Source organism: Oncorhynchus gorbuscha, linkage group LG13 (genome assembly GCF_021184085.1).
Source record: "Oncorhynchus gorbuscha isolate QuinsamMale2020 ecotype Even-year linkage group LG13, OgorEven_v1.0, whole genome shotgun sequence".
NCBI lineage: Eukaryota > Metazoa > Chordata > Actinopteri > Salmoniformes > Salmonidae > Oncorhynchus > Oncorhynchus gorbuscha.
In genome coordinates, this window is record NC_060185.1 from 74,162,665 (window position 1) to 74,175,978 (window position 13,314).

The following is a 13,314-nucleotide window of genomic DNA, read 5'->3' on the forward strand; positions in this document are numbered from 1 at the left end:
ACTTTCTGAAGGCACTATGTTTAGAACCAAATTATTCTCAATGAGTCGCTGAGATCAATATACTTGTATATGTTTGCTAAAAGGCTGTACTAGTAATAAGCTGGCTGTGGAGCATGTTCATATGTTTAGTTGTTTATTTCATGATTAAGTCATCCCATATACAGTAGTTGAACCATCTCCTTTCCTTTCTGTGGTTTTCCTAGCGGACTGTCTGGATCCAACCTGCTCGGGGCACGGAGCCTGCCACCACAGTGAATGCCACTGTAACCCGGGCTGGGGCGGAATCGGCTGTGAGATCCTGAAGAGCACGTGTCCTGAACAGTGCTCCAGCCACGGAACCTTCCACACCGAGACAGGCACCTGTGTCTGTGAGGCTAACTGGACAGGCTCCGACTGCTCTTTAGGTCAGACAACACTCTCTAACTTTTTATTTCGGGTTTAGCTGTCTGGCTTTGTGCTGTGTTTGAGGAGACTCCTCCAGTGAGGAAAAGCATGATGGTCCTCATTAATATGAGGAACATTTTAGACAATTAGTTTGTTTTCTTGTAGGTACTTTGCCAGTTTGAGGGCTGTGCTTTGGTTTTAGTAATCGGTTCATTTGTTTAAAAGACTAAGTGATTCATACTCAATGTCCTTCTCTAGAATGGGTTTTATTTAGTTTAGTCTAATCGCAGTGCCAAATTAGTACCTGCATCTGCAGTTCACAGTTGGAGACCCAAATTGAGTAGCGTCACATTGGAACCTACTGGGTTTTTAACTATATGGAGCTAAGATTGATTAAGCCACACATTTACTTGATTGTGCGATTGAAATCTGAGGGGTTTTGCGTAAGAGGGTGTACTGTAAGTCTGAAATGATGGATGAGATGAAAACCTAGACTGCTGGCAGGAAAGAATAATGGGAATTTAGGGGACCAGGGAGTTTGTCTCAATTTATTCACTTTCAGACAACATCCAAAGTAAGGCCATTTGTTATTCTATAAAATAGTTTTGAAATTCAGGACAGAGTCCCTATTTCCTGCCATGAAACATCAATTGCCGGTCGATGTAAAAAATTCTACATTGAAGGGAGTGAGGTTAGCTTACTTAAGCAGCCATCCAAACTTGTATTTGCCCACCTGGGTAGTAGTCAAGGTTTCTCTCTTAATTATCTCAGCAGTTCCACTTCAATTAAATAAACTTTAATTAACAAGCGGCGTGGCATAGATCGACCACCCACTCTGCCATCGTGCCGGAGTCAGGGGCTTGCTAAAAGCAGATAAACACCTTTGCGCTAATGAAAAATTGATTTAATGGATTCTTTGGGAGGGGAGGGGGCCCTTGGAATCGAACGATCCCCCTCCAGAGGCATGGTTAAAATTCTGGAGTGTCGTCTAAGCTTAATCAGAGACCTACCAAGGTCTGTCAATCGAAGAAAAACTCCATTCAGAGGGCGATGAAAGCAACCTATTTAAAAAGTGCAAATTAAGGTAGGTGAGGTGGTTTCGCTTGTAAGCGGAAAACAGAAAAATTAGTGAATTTTGAAACCTTGACGTGTTATCCTCAAGGATATTCTCAAGGGTGCTAGGTGGACTAGTTTTGTGTCGATATTTTCTTAAACTTACTCAACTACTTTTAATGGGTGGGTGGCGGACTGCTTTTTCCTGTAGTCTACTTGAAGTAAGGTTTTTTAAAATCTTAGAAAGTCTGTTCTTGCTGTCTGAACGGCTGCTGTGGTGACATCTCAAAGTGTTCTGGAGGCTCTGAAGGCAATACTGGGTCAGTTCCTGTGAATAAACCATTCCCTTCATGGTTTCATATGGTTTTCCCTCAATAATAGAATGGAGCATTCAGTATGGTTTGTAGCATGCCAGTGACTGAAGCACTCTCCTTGGTCTCCTACTACCTGTGGATTCAGTAATGAGAGTTTCTCACCCACACCGCCTGCTGTCTGACTACATAGAGACATCTGCTTAAGTAGTTGGTCTTATGCTTTTGGGGTCCTTGGTGACTAAAATAAGTGAGTTGACCTGTTTATTCGAAAGCCTGTAGGTCTAAAGATGTCTCAAGCTAGCCTTTTACTTCAGTCTCTTGTAAAGGTTGTGGGATTTAACGTTCCAGGATCAAGCTGAAATCATTGGGGATAACTGACGGCAAATGTAAAAACCTTGTTTAGTCTGCTCTGCCAGTTAAATAAATGAAAATGAAGCAGCAAAAGACTAAACAAATTTGTTTTCGTTTTTTTTTGTGGCAGGAAAATGTGTCCTTGTCTCCCATCACATCTGAATTTGGAGAGAAAAATATCAGGCTTTGTGCCTCTTTATTCAATCAATATGTAAAGATTATGATTCAGCTGTGGCAGTGGAACTAATGTACTGACAGCAGAAAAAATGTATTATTCACTATGTCCATACAAGTACTTACAGATTTAATTACTGTACACTACTATGGCACACGTCTGTCCAGTGTATGACGGATGACTCTGTTTGTGGTTGTGTGTCAGAGGTGTGCACTGTGGCCTGCGGCCCCCATGGAGTGTGTGTCAGTGGGACCTGTCACTGCGAGGAGGGATGGGCAGGCTCAGAGTGCGACCAGAGGGACTGTCACCCACGCTGTACAGATCACGGTGTCTGCCGAGAGGGCAAATGTGACTGTCACCAGGGCTGGACCGGAGAGCACTGCACCATTGGTGAGTCGGCAGAGAACCAGTACAAAGAGGCAGGAATGTACCAATTTATTCTCCATCAATGCTCTTGAATATCCCAAGAGTTGCTTTCAACAGTATCTTGAATGCAGTCGAAGTTGAAGAGCTTGGAAGAAATGTACCTCCTATCAATCAATGTTTGCATCATATAACCCTATGAAACATAAAGAAATAATTTTCTAAATGACCCATTCCATTTCACTTTCACTGTCCTTGACACCTGACATCACCATTTTCCCTTTCCCAATCCACCTGAAAATGGATTTCAGAAGTGACTTATCCAACTAATCAAATAAATAAAAATTGTCACATGCTCCGAATACAACAGGTGTAGACTTTACCGTGAAATGCTTTGTTACGAGCCCTTTCCTAACAATACACAGTTAAAACGTAAGAAACATTTGCATTAAATAAAAAAGGAAATAGTAACACAATCAAATAACAAAAATGAGAATATATACAAGGAGTACTGGTACTGAATCAATGTGCAGGGGTACAAGGTAGTTGAGGTAATATGCGGAGGTGAAGTCAGTCAAGATGCTCTCAATGGTGCAGCTGTAGACCTTTTTCAGATTCCGAGGACCCATGCCAAATATTTTCTTTATACAGTAGAATATAAATATGCTCTTTATAGAGTCCTACTGCCTATTCTACGACTCAACTAAGGGAAAGTATTAAGGGAAAAGAGGGACAGCTAGTACTAAGGTCTTATTCAGCTTTGTCTCAATGGTATAGCCATCTCCGAGATGACAGCTTCACTCTGCCTTAATAGAGACCAAAGCCCCTCGGTGACATCACCCTCTTGTTGAAACAGACCCCGGCTCTCCAAACCCTAATTACATATTTACAAAACGTTCTCCTCATCAGCAGTTATCCCATCCAGAGAATGAAGCTGACTAGTTAGAAACCAGGAGAGATGAGATTGCACTGGGGTGATGGGAGGGGTTGCATTCCTGATGTTATTATCTCTGCCTCAATGAGAACTAAAATCCTGTCCCTTTCAACCTCTTCCTGTTTAACCCCCCATCAGGAAACAAATTCCTCGCCGTAGATGCGCCTGGGATGAATAGGCAGCCATTTACCTATTCTTAACAGGAACTAGGAGCTTATTCCTTTCTTATAGGGCTCTCTGAATAACTTCAATTCGCATAAAGCACCTTTAATCACGTTACATGGAAGAGACCTTGACGAAGGGGCTTGAATAGACTGCTTCCCTGGACCAACTATTGTCAGACACGTTGCGATTCTGTTTTTGCATGGGAGTCTTAAGCACCGCTGCTATTTCTTTGCTCTCCGCTGCTGTTTTTTTCTTCTCGTACACATCCAGGAGCATTTCAGCATATTGTCGTCCCAGTACACATCCAGGAGTCCTATACATTACAACTATCAGTCATGTAGCTGATTGTCCTCAGAGTACACAGGAGCTATTCAACCACTTCACCATTGGAACAAAGCATGGAAGTAAACTCCCAGGAGCACTTGAATGCATAGAAACACCTTTGTAGTAAACTGAAGGATCATACGCTACACGACTTTTGAATGGAAAATGCGCTTATAGTTGTAGCTGCTGTATAGCTGGTGTAACAGAGCTTAGTGCAAAAGTTGACACTAGAATGCTATTCAGACAGCACTAAAACACAGCATATTAATGTTTGAGCGTGTGTTTGTTAGCAGCTGCCACCTATTCAGTTATTTTTTTATTTTATTTTACCTTTATTTTACTAGGCAAGTCAGTGAAGATTAGATTCTTATTTTCAATGACGGCCTAGGAACACTGGGTTAACTGCCTGTTCAGGGGCAGAACGACAGATGTTGTACCTTGTCAGCTCAGGGATTCGAACTTGCAACCTTTCGGTTACTAGTCCAAACTCTCTAACCACTAGGCTACCCTGCCGACCCCCCTAGTTATAAACTAGGTTCTTTAGATGTTCTATGTGAATGTACTGTACATTGTTATTTACTTTATGTGGAGGGTTTAATAGGTGGATGTGTGTTGTTAGGAATGAAAGCATGCCACTACTGCTATGGCAACGTATCTCACCAGGCAAGCCTGATAATTTGCTCAAGCATATCCTTAACACACACAACTGTGAAACATTCATAGTTCAAATGTATTTACATTTTCCTCTTCATGCTGTCTGTGTATGTTTTCTCTGTAGTAACCCTTCTATAATTCCTGTTTTCTTTCTCTCTCTCATCTGACAAGCTCTGGATTCAAGAGTATCAGGTAATGTACTTTCCTGTCTTTCGCTCTCCTTCCTGTTTCATATCAATAGCCCCCAACAAATGTCATACTGAACATGTAAACCCCCTTTAAATGGGGTAAGCAGATAACTTTACTTCCCTCAACAGAATCAGAATGTGACAACCATGCTGTTTTTTTGTGCTCCATCATCCACCATGAAAGATCATATTTACAAAAGTGATAACAAAATCCTAATCACTGTCAGGGCTAATGACATACAAACAATATGGGCCGTACCTTAAAGGCCTAATGCAGATGTTTTTATCTAAATATCAAATCATTTCTAGGTAGCAATTAAGTACCTTCCTGTGATTGTTTTCAATTAAAGTGGTAAAAAATTAACAAAAATAGTTTCTTAGCAAATACTATTTTTCTCAAGCAACAATTTTGCTAGGACTGTTTGGGAGTGGTCTGAGTGGGGAGGGGAAAACTGAAAACTGGCTGTTATTGGCAGAAAGGTTTGGAACTCTCTGTATTATTGGTCTATCAACTAATTACTGCCTGGTGATGTCAACTTTCAGGCGGTCTTTTCAAACAGCTCTTACACAAAGGTCATTATCATCATTTTCACAATTTCACAGTATTATTCCAACCTCATAGTGTGGAATATATACTCACATGCCAGTTTATTAGGTACACCACTCCGTTCATGAAAATGGATTGCTTCTACAGACAGTGAGTCACTTGGCCGTGGCTTTCTATGTAAAGCAGGCAGACAGGCATCGAGGCATTCAGTGACTGTTCGATTGACTGTTAGAATGGGCAAAACAAGTAACTTAAGTTAACTTTGAGCGTGGTATGGCACACTGGATGGCAGGCACACTGGATCCAATATCTCAGAAACGACCGCTCTCCTGGGCTTTTCACGCACAACAGTGTCTAGGGTGTGCCCTGAGAATGGTGTGACAAACAAAAAACATCTGTGAGCAAAAACAGCTCGTTGATGAGAGAGGTTGAAGGAGAATGGCAAGATTTGTACAAGCTAACAGGCGGGCCACAAACAGACAAATAACGACGCAGTACAGCAGTGGTGTGCAGAACGATATTTCAGGAACGCATAACTCGTCGACCCTCGTCACGACTGGGCTATTGCAGCAGACGACCACACCGGATTCCAGAAGCGGCTCCAGCGAGCATGCGATCACCAACACCGGACAATTGAAGAGTGGAAAGACATTGCATGGTCCGACGAATCCCGGTTCCTGTTGCGTCATGGTGATGGCAGTCAGGATTTGGCGTAAGCAGCTTGTGTCTATGAACCATCCTGCCTGGTGTCAATGGTACAGGCTGGTGGCGGTGGTGTACCGCTGTCTAATCTGCAGCAACTGCCTGAGGCCATCGCGGTAGCATGGACAAACATCCCTGTGGAACGTTTCCGAATTTTAGAATCCATGCCTCGAAGCATTCAGGCTGTTCTGGAGGCAGAGGGGATATGACCCGGTATTAGAGGTAACTAATAAACTGGCCGGTGAGTGTATATAAAACAATAAATCACATTTTTGACCGCACTGGGCTTTTAACCCTACAAAGCTTAACTGAAAAGTATTGCATCCCAAGTTGTCAGGTATATCTGGACTGAGCTCTACCTCTTTCTTTCTTCTTGTATCCTATACTCAGATAATTGTGTTTGTCAGTCTAGATATTCCTGCAATAGAGATAAGTAATTTTCTTTTCCAAATGTTTCCCCTCTCCTCAATGGTAATAGGAGCAGTCAAGATAGGATATAAAGGTAACGGAATGACTACTCCAGAGAGATTGTCATCAACAATCACTCGCCTGCTCTGTTTTCTTCCCCAAGCACACGTCTTATGTCCCAGTCTATCACTGTTTCTATTGTGATCCCAGTACCTTCATACGTGTCCGTCCTAACTAGTCAAGCACACTCTCGGTCCCCCTTTTCCTTTCTGAATCCTTGTGTGTCAGAAGAAATGCCAAGCAGATGTAGCCAGTCAGTTACAGTATGCTCTGTTCTTGTTCAAACCTGTGAAAAAAGAAATGCAATATCCTAGCATCAAATAGAGATGCTGAGACAACACCAACAAACCCTTTCGTCTTTACCTCTATCTACCCTTGTCTTTACTTTGATAGTACCTTCACATGGGTGTTGTGCCGGTTTTAGGCCAAGATAAATGTGTGTTGTTTTTTGTGCTGAATTTGGTAAATACTACAGATAGGGATAGAGTAACTTTGACTAATCAGCATGTCATAAATAGCAGAGCAAGGATATTCGCAGTACTAACCCCTATTATCCAACTGTGTGTTGACCTCTATGCATTGTTAATATCCTACATTTGCCAAAACCATTTCCATTGCAAAGTGCCCTGAAATGGTATGGAAATCAGTTAAAGGAAAAAACCCATGTGAAATTACAGTATCTTTAGATCCCCCCCCCCCCCCCACCCCTCCCCCGTCAGAATTATATGTCCTGTTTGTCCACTTTATACTTTTGTTTTCATTTTGTCCCTCTGTGCTGCCCCTGAATGACTAAGTCTTGTCTCCTCCCCTCAACCTGTCTCCCTCTCTCTGATTGGTTAGCATGGTGATTGACATGATTGTTTTGGCAGATGGGTGCCCTGGGTTGTGCAACAGCAATGGGAGGTGCATTCTGGACCAAGCCGGGTGGCGCTGCATCTGCCAATCAGGATGGAGAGGGCTAGGATGTGACGTTTCCACGGAGACCCTCTGCTCAGATGGAAAGGACAATGAGGGGGGGTAAGAACAAAGTCCATTATTCTTTACTCTTTGCAAATTATATAACTTTGTGTCAGTATGATGGACTGTTGAACTAAGGAGTTTTTATTTGATCAGCTGTATTCACAGAAAGAGCAGTTAGGGTATTGTCCAATATCAACACGGTTGCGTCTTGGTCTTATAGATGGACTGGTGGACTGTATGGACCCAGACTGCTGTTCACAGAGCTCCTGCCAGGGCCAAGCCTATTGCCGTGGATCCCCAGACCCCACAAACATTGTGGGCCAAGGTCAAGGGTCATCCTCCTCTCCGTTGGACCCCAGGGGCTTTTACGCGCATGTCAGCTTCCTGGTTAGGCCTGGTGGTTGCCACGTGATACCTGGTGACAACCCTTTCAACAGCAGGTGATCCCCATCAAATCCATCTGTCTTGTTGGATGTCAAAAGCGCAGCAATATTTAAGCAAAATCAGTTGATCTTGTTGTATTTTCCTAGAGTTGCTCCTGTAGGACAAACTGTGGCATAACTCTCTTAGGGACCTTGACTTGATGAGTATGGGTAAAAAATGTGTTATTGAGTACCAGATTGAGCATACTGATTTGATGTATTAAACCTTAGTGGGATTTGAAACCTTATAGTGGAAATAATGACCTTTCATCATTCGTCGACATAAAGGAGTAAGCATCAATTTGCAAGTAAGTTTCTCAGCAGACAGAAATGTATTTCATTGGGAACCTCAATGCACTCTCCCAGTCTGTTCTGGATCATAAGTAGAGTTTGTTTTGCGGCTGATGGAGAGGAAATTATTGCTAACTGTGTGCCGAAAGCTTTGGGAATATAATCCCCACAACTCATAGAATAGTTTGGGAGTAATCCTTATGTAAATAGCATGCTTTACCACAAATATAGAATGAGGCAACCCCCGAGCCGGTCTGGCAGAGGCATATTAGTTCACCCGCTGAAAATGTCAATTCTATTCTCTTTATCTCCGTTAAGAAGTTGGTTACATATTCACAGACATTCAGGCAAATTTCAGTATTTAAGTACACAGACATTCTGCAAAGTTTGACTAAATGAATTACATTTCTGAAGTTACAAAAATGTATATAACTTTATTTGATAATTATTTTGGGCAAAATAGGGAGAATGGGATTCATAATAAGCACATTAGTAAAATTACATATCTTTACTTTATTTGGCTGATTAGACCGTGTAGACCATGTAGAATGGGGGACAATTCCAGTTTCATATATTTAGCCTAACGGGCACACTGTGATAGAGAAAACAGAAACACAACAGACAAGAAAGAACTGTCCGATCTGAGCAGCCATTCAGTGTCCTGGTAGTCTGGGTAGAATAACAGCATAAGAGAACATGAGAAAAATTGAAAAAACAGGCAATAGTATATGGGAAATACTTAACATAATAAAAAAATAAGATGGTGATTGGTAACTATATAATATACTTATACCAACCTAATCTGTATATTTCTCAGAAGAATGTAGCTTTTTCAGGATTACTCTGTCTTTGGCCAGCTTCTCCATGAACTCCTGGCAAGGGAGATTGAAGTTTGTCTTCACAATACACATAGGAACAGTGAACCTATTTCTTGCTGCTGTCCATATACCATTCATTCCGTTTCTTGGAAAGAGCCATTGTACCTCCTCTGTCTGCTCTTCTTACTCTCTTAACTTTTTATTTTGCTCCAATCTTTCTCCTCTTTTATTCACTCGTCTTCCTTCCTTTCATTCTCTTTACCTTTCCACCTCACTCTTCTAATCTCCTCGCTTCACTCTTTTTACTCCCTTCATTTTTCCTTCTCCTTCCTCTCCAATCTTTAATATTAAATAGTACACTATTAGATAAAATACTTTGGTTCACAGATTCCCATTGCTTGCCTCATTTTTGTATTTAACCTCAAAAACATTGTTTGGAATAATACATTGGCAGGCTCTGTAATCGTAATCTTTACCTTTCCTCCTCTCTTTCACTCTTCTTCTTCCCCTCCACTCTCTAACAGAAAACATTATGCTAATGTTATCCATGAAAATGTCAAAATATATTTTCACACTACTTATAATGCCAAACCATTAAAATTGCAATCTACAAATACATATCATAATTAATTGTGCATTCATTTAATATAATCATATTTTCAAAATAGCCCGTCCACTGCATGTTTACATGTGAATGTTTTTTAACCTAGCTACCATGACAGAGCTAATGTTAGCTATCCTAGCTAGATAACTTAGTCGACATAGCTAATAATAGCTAGCATAACCTATCTATATAATAAATTGTGACATTATAACATCACTAGCTAGTATCTCAAACCTGACTTGAAAAGACGTTTGTGGGGATGATGTGGATTCACTTGATACTTGCTAGCTTCTGGCTGAGTTTTCCACAGCAGTTTTCTCTAAAACTATCACGAGCAAGTAGTTAGTAGAAGAAGAAGAGTGAGTGAAGCTGCTATAGCAAGCTGGACAAAACAAGCACAACGCAATTGAGACGTCAACCGATAGGCTCTGCTGCCCGGTCTTTCTTGCCACTTAAAATATTATTTCACTTTGCAGTGTTTTTAATGGAGCTCCAGCCGGGGACAGTCCACCAAAAACGGGGACTCTGTCCCTGGAAAACGGGGACGTCTGGTCACCCTATCTTAAGAGTTCTTTTCATTTTTACATAAACCCACAAAAGAACCCATCCAAAACAAGTGGGCTAGCCAAATGAAAGCGAACAGTTTTCATTGTGTGGCTGGGTTTCATGCCAATGCTCTCAAAACTCTCCTCTCTCGTATGGCATAAAGACCTGGCATAATACCTTACATGGTTTGTGTTGAGACCCACCGCCATTTTGGATGTCGCCTTACAATTCTCCCAACTGACTTAAAATGGTGTCTTTGACCAAACCACCGCTAGACATTGACAAAGAGGGTCTGTGGGAATTACTCATTTCTTAGGTTATGCGACTTAATGTTTATTTACGGGTCAGCTCTTGTTGGGTCAGCCAGCCTGTAGAAGATTAATGGCGAGACAAGGAGAGAATAGTGAACCTCCATAGCTCCTAAAATGGCCTTATTCCCTTAGACTGCAAAGTAAAAAATTAGACGTTGTTATGCTAGGCATGTTGTGGTGAGGAAACAGAGAAGAGAAAGCTGTTGATCATCCCTGACTCATAACCGTAATGACCCGAAGATAAAGACGGCATAACGGGACACGTTGCACCTCATGGATCTGCTGCCAATGACAAATGCTAATTAAATACCTCAAGAAAATCCACGTTTGACATAGCCGGCCTTGATGAATTGTTGATGAAGAAACATCCCCCTATCGTCTTGCCCCCTTCAGACGGTTGCACAACTTAACAAATTACCTCACAATTAGGAATGCGAGAATGCTCGTCGGGTCCAAGAAAGAGCTACGTGGAATACTTGGTATGGGAAATGGGAGCCCCTGTAGAATATCAATGCTGAAAACGTGTACCAGAGAAACTGCTGAAAGTAAGAGGACCTCGATGGCTGTGAAGGCTTTTTTGGAATGAGTTATGGGCGGTTAAAAGGTCTAAAGAGAGAGCAAGCCATTTCATGAATAACAATCGCTGACACGTGTATGTTTTTAACACTCATTAAATCAGACTGCCGGTACCCTTGTTAAGGGAGGACAGATGTTAGTGGAGATGACTGGTTGTTGACTGCTGGCATTTTGTTTCTTTACTTGACCCTCTTTGTGTTTGTTTACGGGTGCAGCCTGGCGTCAATCATCCGGGGTCAGGTGCTGACGGGAGACGGAACACCCCTGATTGGAGTCAATGTGTCCTTCCGGGACTACCCAGAGTACGGTTACACCGTCACGCGCCAGGACGGCATGTAAGAGAGCCACACACACACACAGAATGAACACGTCCACACACCACCATTTTCTCCCTCCGAACAAGGTTCAGTGAAGGTCTGGTGATATACTATTCCTGATTCACCAGTGGAGAGATGTCATGGCAGATATCCAAAACATGCTAGAAAATGGAAACGACAGAGCATTGTGCCCCACAACAATAGCTCATGCAAATGTCACAGTGTTTGGGGCCATTTAGAACAGGGCAATTTAAAATGCATTGAATCAGCCAGGGAAGAATCAATCTGCCAGCAGTGTAGACTACCACAAGATTACTGTCTGACCTTCTTGGGCTATTACCATAGAGTTGTGGTGGATGGTCTCACTCTTAACCAAACAAAGTCATACTGGGTACATAAATATCACAGAAAACATTCAGCTCCACAGGAAGTTTATCTTCATACTATCGGTTGTCTGGGTTTACTGGCATGTGTAGATATTTTTATTCAAATCATCACCAACATATCTGGGTTATGTTTGTCTGGAATAAAAGGCTTATAATATTTAGTGATGTCTGGGACTAGCGTAGTCAATCTTATGGAGCAGTAACCGCGGAGGTAAGGGCCCCTGATAGCCAAGGATTAGCTGATGTCTCCAGATATTCCACCCTGTAACACCTCTGACATAGCGCATGATAAATGGCAGGGGATAATCGCACTTGGTTAGCCACCGTATCCGCTCAGGGTGTTAAGAGGGCTGAAACGACATCAAAGCTTGGCCCCTTGCAGCTGTGAGCTCCCCACTGCCCAAAGTGGATGGATAGAGGGGGAGAGAAGGGTGGGGGGTCAGTGGAGGAGGAAACGGTTTCAGTTCAGATGCACAGCTGAGGTGCGTGTGTGTGTATATATGTGTGTATATGTGTGTCTGTATTTCTCTCTTTCACTGTGTGCTTGTGTTTTTGTGTGTGCGTTTGCATGTGTGTGCGTGTGCGTTGTGTGTGTGTGTGTGTGTGTGTGTGTGTGTGTGTGTGTGTGTGTGTGTGTGTGTGTGTGTGTGTGTGTGTGTGTGTGTGTGTGTGTGTGTGTGTGTGTGTGTGTGTGTGTGTGTGTAGTGTCATCATGCAGATCCTTGACCCCCTGGGTAGTAAAGCTGGCTGAATATATAGAGCAGCACTTCAAAGACTCGCCCTTCATTTCCAATCCAGTAACTGTTGTCTGCACTATGTGTAGTAATTAAAACTGGTCCACCAGAGAAACTTCTCAACAAGTTCACACTTTAAGTGTCTCACTGCATCATGGTTGACTAAACAAACGTAATAAAATAGATTCAGTGAATAATAATAATATGTGAGCCACAAAGGAATAAGACAACGGATAAGAAAAGGTCTTTGTTCCATTGAAAAAATATAATCTGGTTTGTAGCCCAACATTTATGAATATATATTTGAGTTTCCACTGAAATGCTTTGTCTTCCAGAGAGAAGTAAATGTAATATGGCCGGCCTTCAAGGAAATCACACTGGGTAAAAATGTAAATCTATTTTTTTCATCACTTCTCCACATTCATGGGGATTTCTCCAGGTTTGACCTGTTGGCCAATGGCGGTGCCTCGCTGACGCTGAGTTTGGAGCGTGCCCCTTTTCCCACACTGCACCGCACTGTGTGGTTACCCTGGAAGGTGTTCCACGTGATGGACACTGTGGTGATGAAGAGGGAGGACAACGATATCCCCAGCTGTTACCTCAGCGGCCTGCTTAGGCCCAGCCCCCTCATCCTGGCCTCGCCCCTGTCCACTTTCTATAGGAGTTCCCCTGAGGACAGCCCCATCATCCCTGAGACCCAGGTAAGATTAGCCCTGGTTCCAGTACC

General features: G+C 42.4%; 1 protein-coding gene across 1 annotated transcript in view; it reads left to right on the forward strand.

Moving 5' to 3' along the window:
- si:dkey-237h12.3 (teneurin-3) overlaps nucleotides 1-13,314 on the forward strand; it is a 167,026-nt gene that overhangs the window by 98,586 nt on the left and 55,126 nt on the right. Inside the window, exons 11-18 of the mRNA XM_046295707.1 lie at nucleotides 204-404; nucleotides 2,482-2,667; nucleotides 4,889-4,909; nucleotides 6,633-6,656; nucleotides 7,492-7,638; nucleotides 7,803-8,022; nucleotides 11,366-11,485; nucleotides 13,027-13,288. Coding sequence (XP_046151663.1) covers nucleotides 204-404; nucleotides 2,482-2,667; nucleotides 4,889-4,909; nucleotides 6,633-6,656; nucleotides 7,492-7,638; nucleotides 7,803-8,022; nucleotides 11,366-11,485; nucleotides 13,027-13,288 — 1,181 coding nt within the window. The remainder of the gene's footprint in view (nucleotides 1-203; nucleotides 405-2,481; nucleotides 2,668-4,888; nucleotides 4,910-6,632; nucleotides 6,657-7,491; nucleotides 7,639-7,802; nucleotides 8,023-11,365; nucleotides 11,486-13,026; nucleotides 13,289-13,314) is intronic.